This window comes from Staurois parvus, unplaced genomic scaffold (assembly GCF_062004578.1).
Source record: "Staurois parvus isolate SC_StPar_1 unplaced genomic scaffold, SC_StPar_1.0 ptg000285l, whole genome shotgun sequence".
In the NCBI taxonomy this organism is placed as follows: domain Eukaryota; kingdom Metazoa; phylum Chordata; class Amphibia; order Anura; family Ranidae; genus Staurois; species Staurois parvus.
The window spans coordinates 190,695-211,411 of NW_028318081.1; the positions used below are offsets into that span (position 1 = coordinate 190,695).

A 20,717-nucleotide genomic window follows, 5' to 3' on the forward strand; every position below is an offset into this window, starting at 1 on the left:
AGACCAGATATAGTGAATGCAGGGTCCGGGGAGAGCGGATATAGTGAATGCAGGGTCCAGGGAGACCAGATATAGTGAATGCAGGGTCTGGGGAGACCAGATATAGTGAATGCAGGGTCCGGGGAGACCGGATATAGTGAATGCAGGGTCTGGGGAGAGCAGATATAGTGAATGCAGGGTCCGGGGAGACCAGATATAGTGAATGCAGGGTCCAGGGAGAGCGGATATAGTGAATGCAGGGTCCGGGGAGACCAGATATAGTGAATGCAGGGTCTGGGGAGAGCAGATATAGTGAATGCAGGGTCCTGGGAGACCGGAAATAATGAATGCAGGGTCCGGGGAGACCAGATATAGTGAATGCAGGGTCCGGGGAGAGCGGATATAGTGAATGCAGGGTCCGGGGAGACCAGATATAGTGAATGCTGGGTCTGGGGAGAGTGGATATAGTGAATGCAGGGTCCGGGGAGACCAGATATAGTGAATGCAGGGTCCAGGGAGAGCGGATATAGTAAATACAGGGTCCGGGGAGACCAGATATAGTGAATGCAGGGTCCGGGGAGACCAGATATAGTGAATGCGGGGTCCGGGGAGACCGGATATAATGAATGCAGGGTCCGGGGAGACCAGATATAGTGAATGCAGGGTCCTGGGAGACCGGATATAATGAATGCAGGGTCCGGGGAGACCAGATATAGTGAATGCAGGGTCCTGGGAGACCGGATATAATGAATGCAGGGTCCGGGGAGACCGGATATAGTGAATGCAGGGTCCTGGGAGACCAGATATAGTGAATGCAGGGTCCGGCGAGACCAGATATAGTGAATGCAGGGTCCGGGGAGACCGGATATAGTGAATGCAGGGTCCGGGGAGAGCAGATATAGTGAATACAGGGTCCTGGGAGACCAGATATAGTGAATGCAGGGTCCGGGGAGAGCGGATATAGTGAATGCAGGGTCCGAGGAGACCAGATATAGTGAATGCAGGGTCCTAGGTTTAGTAACACTTTCAACATTTCCTTTCACAGCTAAGCACTGATACTATGACCCCGGAGGTGAGACAAGCTTCCATGACTTTCCTGTTTAAGAACTATCTATCTGGTTTAAATTCCTCAATGGCGGAACAGACTTCAAACTTCCAGAGAGACTTCAGATTATTCATAGGGGGCATGACAGTTGAAGCCGTTCAACAAATTCCAGTCAATTTAAACTGTGATGCCTACAAGAACATGTAAGTACCAAGCACTTAAGGCTAGGTTAATATTGGCTGCAATTTGATCCAATTTTCTGTGTGATGAAATAGTATGACTTGGTTGTGTTTTGACTATGCAGCTAATGGTTTAATGGTGTTGGAATGCAATGTTCATGTATTTTGTGCGACAACTACATCAGTATTCAGTAGAGATATATTCTTCAACCAGTAGATGGCAGTGTTTTAAAGTTTGTAGCTGCATCTATGGTAAACTCTATGTCTTTTCTCTGAATAGTTTCCTGTTTCCTTGTTTCAGTGAAGCAGAAAAGCACATGTGGACTGTGCACCATCTGTTTTGTAGGGGCTATGTACAGAATCTCCAAAGGCGTGCTGCTTTATTGGCTGCTGTCTAAATTGGCCCTAGTATGTAAATGCATAAATGTGAGTTAGGGACCTTAGATTGTACACTCCTTGAGGGTTAGGGACTGATGTGAATGTACAATATCTGTAAAGTGCTGCATAAATTGACAGCGCTATATAAGTACCTCAAATCTCTAACAAATGGGCCAAAATCATGCTGAAATCTCACCAAAGTAGCAGGTCCCAAATAGTATCCCCCATTGGGGGGGGGGGGGGTGCCCCTCAAAACAATAGAAAAGCAAGTTGATAGCATTTTATAACTCTCTCTAGAGAAAATGTATAATGGTCGATGCATAAGGTTCCAAAGCTTGGTCATTCACAGTCGTCTTTGAAGGGAACACACTCTGCATCATACAGTATGTATGTACCGGTATATATCTGCCACTCAAGAAGATCACCACGAATGGAAAAGTAATTGGAATCCCATGTGTAAGTGAAATTGTGTAGTCCAGATGCTTCAAGCTGTGTGAACCTCCCTCTTACACTGAATAATAAATCAAACACATCACATTGGGAATAGCCCTAAGGAAATCCCAGACAATACACCAATATACAGTTATGTTCAAAATAATAGCAGTCAGACATCACTAACCGGATCAATCACTGTTTTTGGTAGAAATGATATTTTTACATGGCAAATAATTTACTAGCAGGTGTAGTAGAGTAATAGAAATCCAACAGACCCAACAGTCATGACATGCATGCTGCTGATTCTGTGTAATTGAATTACTAATTGAAAGGGGCATGTTCAAAATAATAGCAGTGTGGAGTTCTATTTGTGAGGTCAATCATTCTTTGAAAAACAGGTGGCAATTATTGCCCTTATTTAAGGAAGGAAGGCAGCAAATGTTGTACATGCTGGTTACAGTGCATTTCTCTCTGAAATTCTGAGGAAAATGGGTGGTTCCAGACATTGTTCAGAAGAACAGCGTACCTTGATTAAACAGTTGATTGGAGAGGGGAAAACATATAAAGAAGTGCAGAAAATTATAGGCTGCTCAGCTAAAATGATCGCAAATGCTTTAAAATGGCAACCAAAACCTGAAAGACGTGGAAGAAAGCGAAAAGCTACCATTCGAATGGATAGAAGAATAGCCAAAATGGCAAGGACTCAGCCAACAATCAGCTCCAGGAAGATGAAAGAAGGTGTGACGTTCCCTGTGAGGACTGTTACAATTAGAAGACGCCTATGTGAAGCCAAGCTATCTGCAAGAAGCCCCCGCAAAGTCCCACTGTTGGAAAAAAGACATGTGCTGAAGAGGTTATAATTTGCCAAAGAGCACATTGACTGGCCTAAAGAGAAATGGCGCAACATTTTGTGGACTGATGAAAGTAAGATTGTTCTTTTTGGGTCTAGTGGCCGGAGACAGTTTGTCAGACGACCCCCAAACACTGAATTCAAGCCACAGTACACTGTGAAGACAGTGAAGCATGGTGGTGCAAGCATCATGATATGGGGATGTTTCTCATACTACGGTGTTGGGCCTATTTATCGCATACCAGGGATCATGGATCAGTTTGAATACATCAGAATACTTGAAGAGGTCATGCTGCTTTATGCTGAAGAGGAAATGCCCTTGAAATGGGTGTTCCAACAAGACAACGACCCCAAACACACCAGTAAACGTGCAACATCTTGGTTCCAGACCAACAAGATTGACGTTATGGAGTGGCCAGCCCAATCCCTGGATCTTAATCCAATAGAAAACTTGTGGGGTGACATCAAAAATGCAGTTTCTGAGGCAAAACCAAGAAATAGAGAAGAACTGTGGAATGGAATCCAATCATCCTGGGCTGGAATACCTGATCACAGGGGCCAGAAGTTGGGTGACTCCATGCAACACAGATGTACAGCAGTTCTCAGAAACAGTACGACTACAACCAAATATTCATTAAGTGATTCAAAGGAAAGCAAAATCTTCAAACATTTTTCAGTTTATATAGTGAATGTTTGAGTTTGTAAAGAAGAATACAAACACTGCTATTTTTTTAACAGTCTAATATTCACTTTTCTTCAATTTTTTTAGAGAAACAACACAGATTTGATCTATTTTTCGTAATGTTTTGATTTGGAATAGAATGTGTCGTGTTGCCAATGCATTTGTGTGGATGGAAATAAAAGCTATTAGAAGGATTTTGAGCTTTATTCACTTTTTTCAACACACTGCTATTATTTTGAACACAACTGTACATGTACTCCAGAGCAGGAAACCAGTAATAAAAGCTGTGTGTATATATATATATATATATATTTATATTTAAGAGATAGCTTCATCTCCCTCTGGTACCCAACACTAAGAATCTTTCTGCTACTATACATTAAAGGGGACTGGCACTATCGCTATTCAACTCTGCTCTAATACTGCTTTGATAGTTCATTTCCACCAACTCTGGAAGAACTTTGTTGTAAAATCACCAATTTATTTTCCATGGATGTGAATTCATTATGTCCCAGATCATGATTCCACCTACTTAGTGTATGAGGGAGGTTTACCTGATAAACTGGTGAAACTCAAAAAATTAGAATATCGTGCAAAAGTTCATTTATTTCAGTAATGCAACTTAAAAGGTGAAACTAATATATGAGATAGACTCATTACATGCAAAGCAAGATAGTTCAAGCCGTGATTTGTCATCATTGTGATAATTATGGCTTACAGCTCATGAAAATCCCAAATCCATAATCTCCGAAAATTAGAATATTACATACAATCAATAAAACAAGGATTGTACATAGAACAATATCGGACCTCTGAAAAGTATAAGCATGCATATGTACTCGGTACTTGGTTTGGGCCCCTTTTGCAGCAATTACTGCCTCAATGCGGTGTGGCATGGAAACTATCAGCCTGTGGCACTGCTGAGGTGTTATGGAAGACCAGGATGCTTCAATAGCGGCCTTCAGCTCTTCTGCATTGTTTGGTCTCATGTCTCTGATCTTTCTCTTGGCAATGCCCCATAGATTATTTATGGGGTTCAGGTCAGGCGAGTTTGCTGGTCAATCAAGCACAGTAATCCCACGGTCACTGAACCAGGTTTTGGTGCTTTTGGCAGTGTGGGCAGGTGCCAAGTCCTGCTGGAAAATGAAGTCAGCATCCCCATAAAGCTTGTCTGTGGAAGGAAGCATGAAGTGCTCCAAAATCTCCTGGTAGACGGCTGCGTTGACCCTGGACTTAATGAAGCACAGTGGACCAACACCAGCAGATGACATGGCTCCCCAAATCAACACAGACTGTGGAAACTTCACACTGGACTTCAAGCATCTTGCAGTGTGTGCCTCTCCTCTCTTCCTCCATACTCTGGGTCCTTGGTTTCCAAATGAGATGCAAAAGTTGCTCTCATCAGAAAAGATGATTTTGGACCACTGAGCAACAGACCAGGTCTGTTTTCCTTTAGCCCAGGTAAGACGCTTCTGATGTTGTTTGCTGTTCATGAGCGGCTTGACAAGAGGAATACGACATTTGAAGCCCATGTCCAGGATTCGTCTGTGTGTGGTGGCTCTTGATACACTGACTCCAGCCTCAGTCCACTCCTTGTGAAAGTCCCCAACACTTTTGAGTGGCCTTTTCCTGACAATCCTCTCCAGCCTGCGGTCATCCCTGCTGCTTGTGCACCTTTTTCTTCCACACTTTTCCCTTCCACATAACTTTCTATTAATGTGCTTTGATACAGCACTTTGGGAACATCCAACTTCTTTTGCAATTACCTTTTGAGGCTTTCCCTCCTTATGGAGGGTGTCAATGATGGTTTTCTGCACAACTGTCAGGTCAGCAGTCTTTCCCATGATTGTGATTCCTACTGAACCAGACTGAGAGACCATTTAAAGGCTCATGAACCCTTTGCAGGTGTTATGGCTTAATTAGCTGATTAGAGTGGGACACTTTGAGCCGGGAATATTGCACCTTTTCACAATATTCTCATTTTCTGAGATTGTGAATTTGGGGTTTTCATGAGCTGTAAGCCATAATCATCAGAATTATGACAAATCACGGCTTGAACTATCTTGCTTTGCATGTAATGAGTCTATCTCATATATTAGTTTCACCTTTTAAGTTGTATTACTGAAATAAATGAACTTTTGCACAATATTCAAATTTTTTGAGTTTCACCTGTATATGTCATCCCCTGGATGGTGCTTTAGGTGTTGGGCACCAGAGGGGGGTAAAGCTATCTCTTGAATAAATATATAGACAGCTTTTATTACTGGTTTCCTCCTCTGGACTACATGTATGTTGGTGTATTGTCTGGGATTTCCTTACGGCTATTCCCAATGTGATATGCCTGATTTATTATTCAGTGCAAGAGGGAGGTTCACACAGCTTGAAGCATCCTCCCCTGGAGTACACAATTTCACTTACACATGGGATTCCAATTACTTTTCCATTCATGGTGGACATGCTGGTAGGTTTATTGGGTCCTGTCTAAATTGTCCCTAGTATGTGTATGTATGAATGTGATTTCGTGACCTTAGATTGTACACCCCTTGAGGGTTAGGGACTGATGTGAATGTACAATATATATGTAAAGCGCTGCGTAAATTGATGGCGCTATATAAGTACCTGTAATGATAGTAATAATAATCTTATTTCAGTGGCAGATATATACTTACATACTGTATGATGCAGAGAATGTTCCCTTCAAAGAGGACTGAGGACTGTGAATGACCAATCTTTGGAACCTTATGCAGCAAGCATTATACATTTTCTCTAGGAACAGTTATAAAATGCTATCAACTTGCTTATCAATTGTTTTGACGCCCCCCCCCCCCAATGGGAAACACTATCTGGGACCTGTGGAGTGTGGTGTGATTTTTTTTGTGGGTTTTAGAGATGTCTTTGTCTAATAAAGGAATTGTTGTGTGCCTTTGACCACCAGCCCTATTAATTATTATTTTTTAATATAAATACATACACAAACAAACCCAATATCCTGGTTGAGTCCATAACTAATCTGTTTTTTGTTTGGGTTCCCCTTGTGTTGGAGTTTAGGGACTCACAGTTTACTGAATTACTATAATGGACCTTCGGGCTCCTGTTTGGAGGTTTTGCTACATTGGGGTAAACAGGCACCACTGAAAACAATGTGATTTTCATTGCCATATGATTGTGTGTTACTCAAGTGACATCTGAAATTGCAATAGTGTGAACCACGCCTTAAAGGGGGTTTCAACTGTAAAATTAAATCCCTGAAATAGCTCATAGGTTTAACCAGGAGATATGGCTTCAGTTTTAGATTTGTCCTTGGGCTCCATCTATTAAAGTATACCTTTCCAAATACTTTACCAAAATATGTTATCACAACACTATTCTGGACATTAATACTGAAATTTTATAAATAGGCAACCCCTATCCTCATATTGATTAGTGGTTCCAAATTGATAATAACTACTGCAGTAGGGAACAGACACAAAAAGATACACTCAGCATCTTGTCTCTAGATCTATTACAGCAGATGTGTGCATCATATAACCTGTTAACAAGCACAATTCTTCCTTTTCTTTTCTATAACACTCCAATGGACAGTAGACAGTGACAACATCACATATAACCACCAATCAATACAGTTCGATTAAAGCAGTGTTTCTCAATTCCAGTCCTCATGGACCCCCAACAGGTCATGTTTTCAGGATTTCCATTATTTTGCACAGGTGATTTGATCAGTTTCACTGCCTTAGTAATTACCACAGCTGTTTCATCTGAGGGAAATCCTGAAAACATGACCTGTTGGGGGTCCATGAGGACTGGAGTTGAGAAACACTGGATTAAAGGGAGAAAAATAGGTACCCTTTGTCCTGAAAATGCCTTACCTATCAAGGAATTCTGATATCTCAAAATGTAAGCAAAGAGGTTACCTCAGCCAGCTGATTATCAGAAATTCCCAGATCATCTCAGGTTCCTCGTTTCAGATTCTCAGGGTCACCTGTAAATCCCCCCCTGGCTGTTGGGTCGGTATTTCCGGAGTATCCCATACCACCCCATCCCCTCTCCTGTTATAAGTTCTACAAGCAAAAAAGCTTTAAAAATACATCCTCTAGGCCTAGACTGTTCAATGAGCCAAAGTGAATGGACTGTTGCTGGGTATATTGCTGCCTCTATACTGTTTTGGGAAAGAGCCAGTTAACATTATCTGCTCCTACGATGGTAGCGCTACAAGTAAAATGGGGAGGGGTTAGATACTCTTTTAGGTTTTATATATTTTATTTGCGTCCCTGTTAGGAGGAGTTACCCTCCTGTCCTGTCTCTGTGACACCTTGTCACCCTCTGGCGCTGAGGGTGTCACGGAAACAGAAACCCCCCCAGTGAAAACACATATGAAAAATGGAATACTTGTTGAGCAGTTATTAAGAGTCTAAATGGACTCATGTCCAAAGCCAACATGTGTCCAGGGGAACTCCCAAGTACCCTCTTCACCAGGGCTTTGATGTTGGTTGGTGAAAAACTGATATTAAAGTGACACTAAAGGTTAATTTTAAATTTTTGTTTAAATAACAAACATGTTTATGCAGTGGTTTTGCACAAAGCAGCGGCAATCCTCCTCTTCTTGGGTCCTTTGCTGGTGTTTCTGGCTCCTCCCCCCTGAGCAGTTTCCCCATAGCAAGCCACTTACTATGGGGGCACTTCTGCATGCTTGCTCGGCCCTGCCCCCCACTTTCTTCTCACTGGCTGTGATTGACAGCAGCAGGAGCCAATGGCTTCCACTGCTGTGTCTGAGCCAATGAGGAGGGAAGGACTCCTGAGAGCTGCTGCACTCCTGCACATTGCTGGACCAAGATGGGACTCAGGTTTGTATAAGGAAAGAGCTGAAGGGGGGAGATGCACACAGAATGTATGAAGGTAAAAACCTTGAGCGTTTACAACCACTTTAGGGATCAGCTTAGTGTAAATAAAATTTCAACAATACATGCTACAATTCATTATACCAAGTTTCTGCAGCTGATTCTTGCAGCAATATATTCCCAACAGAATGTCTAAACCTTTACTACTATCTCTCTGAAATGACATTATTAGGCTCACCATTACTGAGTACCGACATTGGTACCCACTGGGCTCTGTATATGGTAGAACAATATGGCCATTGGAACCATCATATCCTAAGGATGCTTTAGTAAGCTTTTTCCATTTATTTTCTTCTTACAGACTTACTGGCATTAGTAGTGGGCTTGGTCAATTTTCAGACGACGTCACAAGTGCTGTGTTTAATTGGACCATTAGCTACATGGACTCCCAGCTCAATAAACCTTCAGGTAAGACCTTTTATGAACCGTTTATGGCCAATGGCCAAAAAAAAAAACAGACCTTGGCAACATCCTTTGTTCCAGATCAGCATCAAAATGATGGGTACCATTGACTTCAAAGACAACAGCAATGATGGCAGATCCAATAGTTCTGTCCTCACAAGCTTACTTCAAATATGTTGTTAGGACAAAAGAAAATCCGTCACGTATAAAATTGGGATTAAATCAGTTTTGATATGTTTTGGTTGTAGACCCTCAAAGTAGCTGTTGGTACATCTAAAGGAGATTCTCCAGTCAGATTAAGTTTAAGAGCTAAATTTTGTTATTTTCGTTTTTTCTTTGGCAGCCCATTGGGGAAAATTGTTTAGGGACTCCTAATTTCCATACACCATATCCTTCTTATGACCCAGGGAAAGATTTTGGGATAAAAGCTTGAGTGAGTAAATGTAAGACAACATCCACAAAACTCATTGATCTGGCGCATTGCTCTTTATGTCCCTTGGAGAGATGTCTATTGGAAATAATAGGGTTGCCAGGTCAGTCTATGAATCAACAAGCAGCAGGGATACATTCTGGTGCAAAAGCAATGAACCAGTGGATATTTATATATATATATATATATATATATATATATATCTCATGATTCTTCACCTTGGTATAAATAGGCTGTTTGTCTCAACTGCTGAAACACATTTACTTTAAGCCGAGGATCAGCAACCTGCAGATCATGATCTACCAGTTGATCTCGTCCAGGTGACTGGTAGATCTTGGTCTGGGCTTGCTGACCTGCCATCCCAGAGCAGCAGACACAGTCCAATGCAAGGAGCTAGTTGTGAAGTTGGAGCTGTAGTAGGGAGCAAGAGCCCCATAAGTTGTTGTCACCTCTGTAGTGCCGGCTCCTACGCCCTGTCAAGGTTGGTGGATGTAGCACCAGCCAAGCATGACCCCCATAAGTGAATGAGGCCGCTCTGCAATTGCCCTGCAACCTTGTGCAGCACAGCAAACAAGGGGTTAAACAGACAGGTGTCTTGCTTTCTCACCACCTGCTTTAACCTCTTCACGCTGGCTGAACGCAAATGTGCGGCCTCCCGCCGTCTGGGCCTAGACACCGAGCGGCCGCACATTTGTGTTCTATTAAAAAAAATACATGTATGCTGAGAACGCATTCCCTGCGCGCTCCCAGCACACATGTCCCGTACTCACAGAAAGGTCCCGATCTCCTCTTTCGATCGGAACCTTTCCCGATCATGTGACAGCCATGACGGCGTGTCACAGCAGTCACATGACCACAAACCCCCGGCCGGGAGGCGCCGGCACCAAGGCGTTAAGCTCTTGGACCCTGTAGAAGCACAGAGTTGCAGGGCACTTGCAGAGTTGCCCATTTACTTGGATGGGTCTCGGTTGACAGGCTGTGGCACCCACCAAAAGCATCAACAGGTGTAATTCCTGCTGCGACATGTGAAACCCTTTTGTGCTGCTGCCTCAGCAGCTAAAGGGGGTAGGGATTGGGTGGTCGTAAAACTGTGATTTAACCACAGGGTTTTACCACCTCCCAATACCTGGCAGCAGGTATTGTGATTGACAATGGATCTACACCGAGGGACTTTTTTTATTTTTGTTTTTTTAAAAAAGGGATTGTCAGAAACTGAATCCTGTGCTTCTTACACTGCACTTTTTTTTGGTGAATAAGTAGGGTACCATGTGCCGAGATCTGGGGACTTCCAGATTCCGAAAAGACCCCCACAAATATCAACCAGGGTTGTGGGGAAGAGGCCCTTGTCCCCATCAACATGGGGACAAGGGGCTTTGGGGGTAGGGGGTGGCAGAGCCCTCCTTGCACCAAAGCAACCCCCCATGTTGAGGGCATGTGGCCTGGTATGGTTCAGGAAGTTGGGGGGAGTGAGCTCCTGACTTGCTGGACTGCTTGCACAGATAAGAGCCTGCCATGGATTGGGGGGGGGGGCTTTTTTTTCCCTTAATTTTCCATTACAGGCAATTCTTTTTCTACATTCAGCTGTCAGCGGGGATCTCCGCTGACAGCTGATGACTCATCGGTTGTTAAGAACGTGGCGGCCGTCTGCTCCTTAACAACCAGTACAAATTCCTTAAATACCATATGCCTCGACCACTACTAAATTACCGCATGCATTTCATTACTTATTTCCTCCTGTGAATTGACTTCAGCGTGTTTTTATGCTGTATTTACCGAACGTTTTTGCTATAGTTGCGGTAAATACTATCAATAGTAAATCGACATTTCCAGTATAGCATGCGATATGCGGTCATGTGACCAAAATAACGCATGGAATAACCTTTAGTGAATTGTCCTCAATACTAAAATGGTGTATTTTTTTTTAATAGGATTTTGTAAGAAAGTGAAACTGTTGTATATTCTCAATTTATTATAAACTAGTCGAGCATTTTCCCCTAGTGGGCAGAAGAAACGCTGTGTATGTTCAAAGCACAACATTCGCCACGTCTAAGACGTGCGCCTGTGAATTGTTGCGTGAAGAAGGGATATGCTATTTGTATGGCTATTACAAATGTCATGTAATCTTCCTTCCACGGCTTCACTTACAGGTGTCTGTAGCAGCTTGTACATGGATAGCAGAAGTTATATTCAAGTCATGTACCAGAACTTTTCATCTAAAGCTGCAGTCTATCAGTTTCAGCGCTACTACAAGCTGTTTGATGCGGTAAATACAGTTCTTTACTTTATGATCTGTTACTCTGAATATACACCGATCGTCAGTAACATTATGACCACCCACCGTAATCTGTCAAGGAATGGACTCTGCTAAACCTATGCTGTGGTATCTGGCACCAAGCCACCAGTAGCAGATCCTTTATTTATTACAGGTACCTATATAGTGCCGTCAATTTACACAGCGCTTTACATATATATTGTACATTCACATCAGTCCCTAACCCTCAAGGGGTGTACAATCTAATGTCCCTAACTCACATTCATACATACACATACTAGGGCCAATTTAGACAGGATCCTATTAACCTACCGGCATACCTTTGGAGTGTGGGAGGAAACCCACACAGGCACAGGGAGAACATGCAAACTCCAAGCAGGTGGTGCCATGGTTGGGATTTGAACCAACAACCCTAGTACTACCCTAGAAGTGCTAACCATTTAGCCATTGTATTGCTCCTTTAAAACCCATCAATTGCAAGGTGGAGCCTTCTTGGATCAGACTTGTTTTTAGAGCAAAGGAAATACAGATAGAATAGATAGGCACTATATGTATATATATATATATATATATATATATATATATATATATATATGTGTGTATGTATATGTAAGTATGTGTGTATATATATATATATATATATATATATATATATATATATATGTAAGTATATATATATATATATATATATATATATATATTTATGTGTAAATATATATATATATTGATATATATACATACACACACATATATATGTGTGTGTGTATGTATATATATATATATACCAAAATCCAAAATCAAAATACAATATGGAAGGGATATGTAAATGCAAATAATCCCTTTAACTAATCACTGTATATAGTGTATGGCCCCTGAAAACTTGGGCCAACTGTAGTGACCCTAGACAAATCTTGTCTCAGTGTTATTCTATTCTAAGTGAAGCTGCCCCTAATTAAGTGTGATTGACACTTACAACATGCAAATAAAATCTAAAATAGATAGGCGCTACATTTGCCCAAACAATAAACTTCATATAGCGCAATGGGTACAAGATTAGTACCACCTGAGGGTTATCTCAATTTTGGTCCATGCAAAAACATTTTTTAGCCTACAGCACCCAGTATTCCCAGGTGGTCTTCCATCCAGGTACTAACTCAAGTCTGACTCTGCTTTGCTTCCAAGATCAGACAAGAGTAGGCGCATTCAAGGTGATGTAGCTGATATGGATGGTGTCACAATATCTTTTTGGTCAATGCATAGTTAGCCACCCATGCCTACATCACCCTTGATGCGCCTGATCTTGTCTGATCTTGGAAGCTAAGTAGGGTCAGACCTGATTAGTACCTGGATGGGAGACCTCCTGGGTGCTGTAGGCTAAGATTTTTTTGCATGGACCAAAATTGAGGTAACCCTCAGGTGGTACTAATCTTGTACCCATTGCACAATATGAAGTTTATTGTTTGGGCAAATGTAGCGCCTATCTATTTATATTTTATTTGTTTTTACAGCACATCACACAGATAGTTGAATTGAGATCTGGAGAATTTGGAGGACAAGTCAACACCTCAAACTCGTGTTTGTCAAACCATTCTTGTATTCATCAGACCAGGCCACTTTCTTCTATTGCTCCTTGATCCTGTTCTGATGCTTACGTGCCCATTGTAAGCGCTTTTGGCTGTGGACACGGGTCAGCTTGGGTACCCTGACTGACCTGCGATTATGCAGCCCTATGCGCAACAAACTACAATGCAGTGTGTGTTCTGTGTTTCTATTGGAACCAGCATTAACAGTAAACAGGACAAATAGAGAAGGGTAATCTCCTCAATGGGGGCACAGACTGCAAAACAAACCTGACAGGTGTTCTAATCCCTCTCCACTCTATCCAAAATTTAAAAAAGTTTTCCCTTTAGTTATACTTTAACTTTTTTAGCACTTTGAGCTACATTAGCTCTTCTGTTGGATTGGATTGTGGATTATGCTTTCAACACACCAACTTCAGGAGCAACATGTTCACTTGCTGCCTGATATATCCCATCCACTTTCAGATGCCATTGTAAGGAGATAATCAATTGTAGCACTACCCCCTTAGGAGTCGCTAGAAGATTTAGGTCTCCCCGTATAGTCCTGGACAGGCAGATATCACACATCTACACAAAAGCTTGCTTCCAGAATCACATCAGTCCTTGAGCTTTGGTTTTGTTGTTTTATTTAGGGGAGTTGTACTGGGATAGGGTTAGGGGTGTACAGGATGCCCAAGGAAACCAATAAACTGAGCACAGTTTCCTGGAACTATTTACAAGCCTTCGCTGCAACACAGTCTTTTTTGGAGAGCTAGTGAGCATCTCCTAATGTACCACCCCAGACCCCAGATGAACTTCACCCAGCAATCTGGAGGTATCCCTGAACAGGGGATCCGGTTCCTGGCACTTTAAGATATGAATAGTCACTGGTAGGTGCAGGAGTACTCACTCAGATCCTCTCCTGTACCGCTTGCGGGTTGGTGGTTGCTACTACGCCTATCAGCTGGGCCACTCCTTCCCTGCTATACAGGTGGTCCTCTCTCAGGGGGCCGGTGAGTTCTGAGCTTTCCTTCTTTCCAAACCTGCAGGTAGGCCCCATCCCTGTGGGCCTCCTTCCTTCAGCCTCACATCCTCCTCTCCATCTTCCACCTGAAGTATGTCCACCCCCTTGCCAAGCCTTCTATTGGGGATTGGATAAGGTCCCTCAAGGATGTAGCCAGCCACTCCTCAGATCCACCCACTGCCTCTAGACCACCCCCCCCCTCCAAAGCCCTAGAGCAGGGGGAAATACCAGAGCAGCTGGCCTGCAGAGCTTCTTAGCTCCTGACCAACATTTGACCTTCTGGCTAGTACACCCAGGCTGTTACTCACCCCTCCTCACTGACAGTGAAAACACTAGCTCCCCCTAGCTAAACTATGAGGGTGCTACATCATGTTATTCACTTTACCTGTCACTGGTCATAATGTTGTGGCGATCGGTGTAGATTGGGGCAGAGATGTTGGAACTCTTTTTGGGATTGTAAGATTTGTTGGTCATATCGGGACTGAAAATGAAGGCAATCTATTCAGCAGTGACACAGATAGCAATATATCCCTGATAGAGTTTCTTTTCATTCTCTGTTCTGTGCAAAACCATGAAAATATTTGGCTGAATTTTCACTTACAGGAACTTTTTGCTTTAATTCTTGTTCCTTCCTCCCTAGTATACCTGCCTAGACTTGCTCACTGGTAAACAGCTGGGCAACCTCTTCACCAATACCACGGCAATCAACGACCAACTGTATACAGCCCTGATTGTTGTTGAAATGAAAAAACGTGATACTACGGATGTCGAGTGGTTTTTCATGGAAATGAGCCAGGTGGCTCAAAAGGTCAGTTAAAGCTCCAGCCTTACCGTCAAGATTGCACAGTTGTTCAGGCTTACCTTCTGGGCTGAAATAGTTTAATCTGTTTTTGCTGCACACTGTGAACATTTCACAGTGTGCACCGGAAGCTGCAGCAAGTCCAATGGAGGCCACCTCATTTCCTGGGTGGAGGGCATCCAGCATCATCTAGCACTTTTCTTCCCACCATGACTGTGCCTTGCCCAAGGGCAGACTGACCATTTGGGAACTTGGAAACTGCCCGAAGGCCCGGGTCAGTAAGGGGCCCCATGAGATCATGAGATGCCTTTGGTACGTTTCATAGGCTTTTTTGGGTGTGGTTTGAGTGTGGGAAAGGACACAGGGGCCCTATGATCCCCTATTGCCCAGGGGCCCCATGAGTTGTCAGTCCGCCCTTGGCCTTGCCCACCCCTTTCATTCACTGAAAATCAGTTTTTTTGCAATCATGGAGGCTCAGCCTAATATGCGGGTGTAATCTAGGGGGTCTGCAATCTAGGAAGCTATATAGAGCACCCTGCTGCCTCTCCCACCAGTTACAAACTACCTGAATTGCAAAGAGAAGCACAGAGACCCAGTGATCATGTCACTGGGTCTAAGATAAGTAAATAGAAAAAAAAAAAAACTAAAGGTTTTATTTACAAATGTAATTACCCTGTTGATGAGGGCAGAGGTAGGAATCAGGGAAGGCAAAGTATAGACAGGTTGAAAGGATATGTTCACTTAAAATAAATAAAAAATAAATAAATGCCCATTTTTTTTTTTGCCGGTAAAAAAAATATGCATTAGCCCGGGTTCACATATATGCGGTGCAGTATATTGCATGTGATTCGCACAGGAACCGCACCGCATACCTGTACAAATCACATGTGATTTATATGCGGTGCGATTGGAGCCATACATTTTGTAATCACACCGCACCCGCACCAAAAAGGTGCGCACTAGAATCGGATCGCATGGGTATTCACACCTATGCGATCCGATTCTGCGCATCGCACCGCTTTTTGCGGACCGCTTTTGGGGTGTTGTTAACATACACACCCGCAGCGATTCCAATTAACGGGGTGTGATTCTGATGCGACACTGAAAACGCTGTGAATTCCGCACCGCATCAGTGTGAACCAGGGCTTACATTTTTCTTTTTGGAGCCTGGAAAGCATTGCACCAGTGATCAGCAGATCGCTGATGTCATGCAGGGCTCCTGCAAACTTCCAGGGTATCTGTCTGCGCGTACATCCCTTATAGGCAGGCAGATTCAGTCTGACAGGAAGACTCAATGGACTACCAAAGTGCTCAACAGTGCCACAGTAATTCATTGAGAACTACAAGCCGACAGCTACAAAGGCTGTCAGGACTTGTAGTGCATTCAGAACTCTGTGAATGAATGATGCATCCGCGTTGGGCGGAGCCCTGCACAGCTGTACTGTTTTCAAAAAGTGACAGCTAGTACGGGGAACTTCTCCCTATACTTCTGTTACAGGGGGGATAGGGCAGTGGCTGCAGCACTGAGAACATGTTACATGTATCACGCTAAAAATGAGTGGATCATGTAACATGTTCCCAAAGGGGAACTTATCCTTTAACCTTTGGCTTTAGGGACAGTTCACACTACATCCATTTGAGTTGCTTTTTTGCTGCATACAAAACGCACAGAAAGTTGGTGATATGGTTGTCAGTGTCATAGTTCACATCAGGACTTGCAGTTCCAGTGCGTTCCAGATGCAGAAAAAAAAAACAGGCAGAATTTTTCCTGCACAGAACTGTACTGGAACATGGTAACCCCCATGAAGAAAAATATATTTGAAATATATGTTAAAAATATTCTTCCCAAATATATTGCCATATATTTGAAATACTAAAATTTTGGCCATATTCAATATACAGTATTTAAAAAAAAAAAATTATATATATATATATATATATATATATATATATATATATATATATATACACTGCATGTTGAAATGCTTTTTTATTACAAAATATATGAAAAATATTTTTAAAAATACATTTCAAATATACTGTATGTCTTTAAAAATGCAAATCTACATTTTTGGAATTCATTTACAATTATTTGTAAAAAATATATGTTAAAATGACTTTTTTATATGTTAAAAAAAAATCTGAAGAATATATTTACAAAATATATATTTATAAAAATATAAGCAAAGATAAGCAGCACACAAGTTCTAAAAAGGTTGCAAATGGCCAGAAAAGCACCAGTTGGACACCTTACCTTTTTTGTATCTTCATTTTTTTTTTTCTGGACTTACTTTATCACTTTCTCTTTTTGCAGAATACACTGTTAATATAGACTCTCTGTAGAATTTTTTGTTTTCTGGACTTACTTTATCACTTTCTTTTTTTTTGCAGAATACACTGTAAACATAAAGTAAGTCCAGAAAACAAAAAAATCTACAGAGAGTCTATGTTAACAGTGTATTCTGCAAAAAGAGAAAGTGATAAAGTAAATCCAGAAAAACATATAAATTCTACAGAGAGTCTATCACTTTCTTTTTTTTGCAGAATACACTGTAAACATAGACTCTCTGTAGAATTTATATTTTTTTCTGGATTTACTTTATCACTTTCTCTTTTTGCAGAATACACTGTTATCATAGACTCTCTGTAGATTTTTTTGTTTTCTGGACTTACTTTATGTTTACAGTGTATTCTGCAAAAAAAAGAAAGTGATAAAGTAAGTCCAGAAAACAAAAAAATCCAGAAAAAATTTAAATTCTACAGAGAGTCTATGTTTACAGTGTATTCTGCAAAAAAAAAGAAAGTGATAGACTCTCTGTAGAACTTTTTTTTTTCTGGATTTACTTTATCACTTTCTTTTTTTGGAAGAATACACTGTTATCATTTTATTTCACATTGTGTAATGTATATCAGTTGTTGTTTGTTATTCACTTAATTATATTTTGTTTGAATTTTGCACCACACTATTATTTGCTACACTGCTTGTTTTAGGCTTAGTATCACATGTTGGCTCCTGTATATAGGGTAGGGGTAATGTCCGCGATCGCAGAGGTTTCTATTACCAAAAGCACACCTTGCCTTAACTTGATTGTAGCAACCTTGTTCCGCAATGGGGTTGATTTACTAAAACTGAAGCATGAAAAACCTGGTGCAGCTCTGCACAGAAACCAATCAGCTTCCAGGTTTTATTGTCAAATCTTAATTGAACAAGCTGAAGTTAGAAGCTGATTGGCTCCCATGTACAACGGTCCCAGATTCTGAGTGCTCCAGTTTTAGTGAATCCCCCCCAGTGAGTCTGCATTCACTCTTCGTAGGACAATAACCTGCACTGACCAGTAAGGATCTTTCTCACTTAGGGTTAGGTCAGTACAGTTGGAGGAGATTTACTAAAATTGGAGCACTTAGAATCTGGTGCAGATGTGCATTGTGATCAGCTTCTAACTTCAGCTTGTTCAATTAAAGTGATACTAAAAGCATTATTTTATTTTATTTTTTTTCAAATAACAAGCATGTCATACATACCTGCTCTGTGTAAAGGTTTTGCACAAGCAGCCCCAGTCCTCCTCTCCTCGGGTCCCCCACCGGCGCACCTAGCCTTTTCCTGCAGTCGGGTGCCCCTATTGCAAGCAGCTTGCTATGAGGGCACCCGCTCCTGAGCCGCTGCTTCGTTTGTCCATTCACACACAGAGCCACAGCTCGCCCCCCTTTCTCACTGGCTGTGATTGACAGCAGTGGGAGCCAGTAGCTCTTGCTGCTGTCTCAGCCAATGAGGAAAGGGAGTCTCGGGATAGCCGAGATTCCAGTGTGCTTCGCTGGATAGAGAAGGGGCTTAGGTGAGTATTGGGGAGGTTGGGGGTGATGCTGCACACAGATGGTTTTTTACTTTCATGCATAGAATACACAAAGGTAAAAAACCTTCAGCCTTTACAGCCACTGAACCACTTCCAGTCCGGACACTTTCACCCCCTTCCTGTCCAGGTCAATTTTCAGCATTCGGTGCTATCACACTTTGAATCACAATTGCACGGTCATGCAACACTGTATCCATATGATTTCTTTAGCATTTTCTGAGACAGATAAAACTTTATTTTGGTGGTATTTATTCACCGCTGGGATTTTTATTTTTTTTTGCTATATAAATGAAAAAGTCCAGTTTTTTTTTACATACTATAGCAGTGACACTGTCCTACTTGTGGGGGGTGATGAAGACTTTTTTTTTTTTTTTTTTACACTGATTGCTTTTACACCCATAAAGGCTGTAAAAGCAATCATTTCTCCTTCTCTCTGGCTGCATTCCTGCAGCCTTTAAGAACTACTGTGTGAGCTGTGATTGGTCACAGCTGGTCACATGGTACAAGGCTGTTGTGAATAGCATTGTACCAGGTGACCTCTGTGATTATTCACAGATTTCACATGTAGTAAGCAATCATGTCAGAAGTGACATCTTGCTTACTACTCTGCATGTGATCACTGATTGGCCAATCAGTGATCACATGATCGGATCCTCGCAGAGAGGTCCCTTATGACGATCGGTGTTCCACTGTGTCCGGAGGATACAGCGGGCACGGGATCACGGTGCTGCGTGCTCCCAGGGAGCGTGCACAAGCAGGGGGCAGGGGGGCCATTTATAAACGGCCACCTGACCCTGCAGTGCTCCTGTCTAGCCGTTTAGATACATGGGCCGGATGGGAAGTGGTTAAAGGCTGCTTTCACACTGAGTTTTTGAGGCGTTTTTGCGTTAAAAAAAGCTCCTGAAAAGCTCAACAAAAATGCTTCCCTGTGTATGTGAATGTATATCTATGTATGTGTTCACACTGAGGCGTTGCACTTGCTGTGTAAAAACTCCTGCTTGCAGCATCTTTGAGGCATGTTTGGTGAGTTGAAAAAAAACGCCCCAAAAACAACTCTTCCCATTGAAGTCAATGGAAAATGCCTAAGAAACTGCCTGAAAAGCGCCTCAAAAATCCCTCTGAGAAGCATTTTTGGTGCCGTTTTTAAATCACGTGTCCTTTTAAAAAACACTCAGAAAGCGTGGTAAAAATGCCTATGCATTTTTGCTGTGTTTTTGCGGCGGATCGGAGTGAAAGTACTCTAAGCTTAGGCAATAAAACCTAGAAGCTGATTGGTGTCTATGCAGGACAGCACCGGATGTTGTACTCTCCAGCTTTAGTAAATAACCCCCAGTGAGTTCTATTTGGTTGCTATAGGTTCCTTTATATGAAGACATTCTGCTGCTTCCCAAACCTCAAAGAATGGTCCCTGAAATCTAAACATTTGTGGAAATGTATTTCTTCAGTAGGCGGTGAGTCCTAACTTCACTGTATGGAATGCTAGCCTTCCAACCGCCCTCCCTTCTTAATAACTCCTATACTAACTAACCTGTGTAGGAAACATGTATATTATTATTATAAAGGATTTATATAGTGTCAACAGTTTGCTCAGAGCTTTACAATATACCGGGAGACAATACAGCAACAATACAGTTCAATACAAGAGGGTTAGGAGGGCCCTGATCCTGGGAGCTTACAATCTAGGAGGGAGGGGCTGGTGGTACAAAAGGTAATAACTGTGGGGGGTGGACTGGTAGGAGGAGAAGAAGTTTCCATTATTAGCTGAGGGCAGGATAGGCTTCCCTGAAGAGATAGGTTTTCAGAGATCACCTAAAAGTGAGCAGAGTAGGCGATAGTCTGATAAATTGGGGTAGAGAGATCCAGAGGATGGGGGAAGCTCTGGAGAAGTCCTGGAGATGAGCATGGGAGGAGGAAACAAGGGAGATAGAGAGCAGGAG

General features: G+C 42.2%; 1 protein-coding gene across 1 annotated transcript in view; it reads left to right on the forward strand.

Moving 5' to 3' along the window:
- LOC149458511 (uncharacterized) overlaps positions 1-20,717 on the forward strand; it is a 141,403-nt gene that overhangs the window by 18,373 nt on the left and 102,313 nt on the right. Inside the window, exons 9-12 of the mRNA XM_089682085.1 lie at positions 1,025-1,227; positions 8,745-8,851; positions 11,423-11,538; positions 14,771-14,938. Coding sequence (XP_089538211.1) covers positions 1,025-1,227; positions 8,745-8,851; positions 11,423-11,538; positions 14,771-14,938 — 594 coding nt within the window. The remainder of the gene's footprint in view (positions 1-1,024; positions 1,228-8,744; positions 8,852-11,422; positions 11,539-14,770; positions 14,939-20,717) is intronic.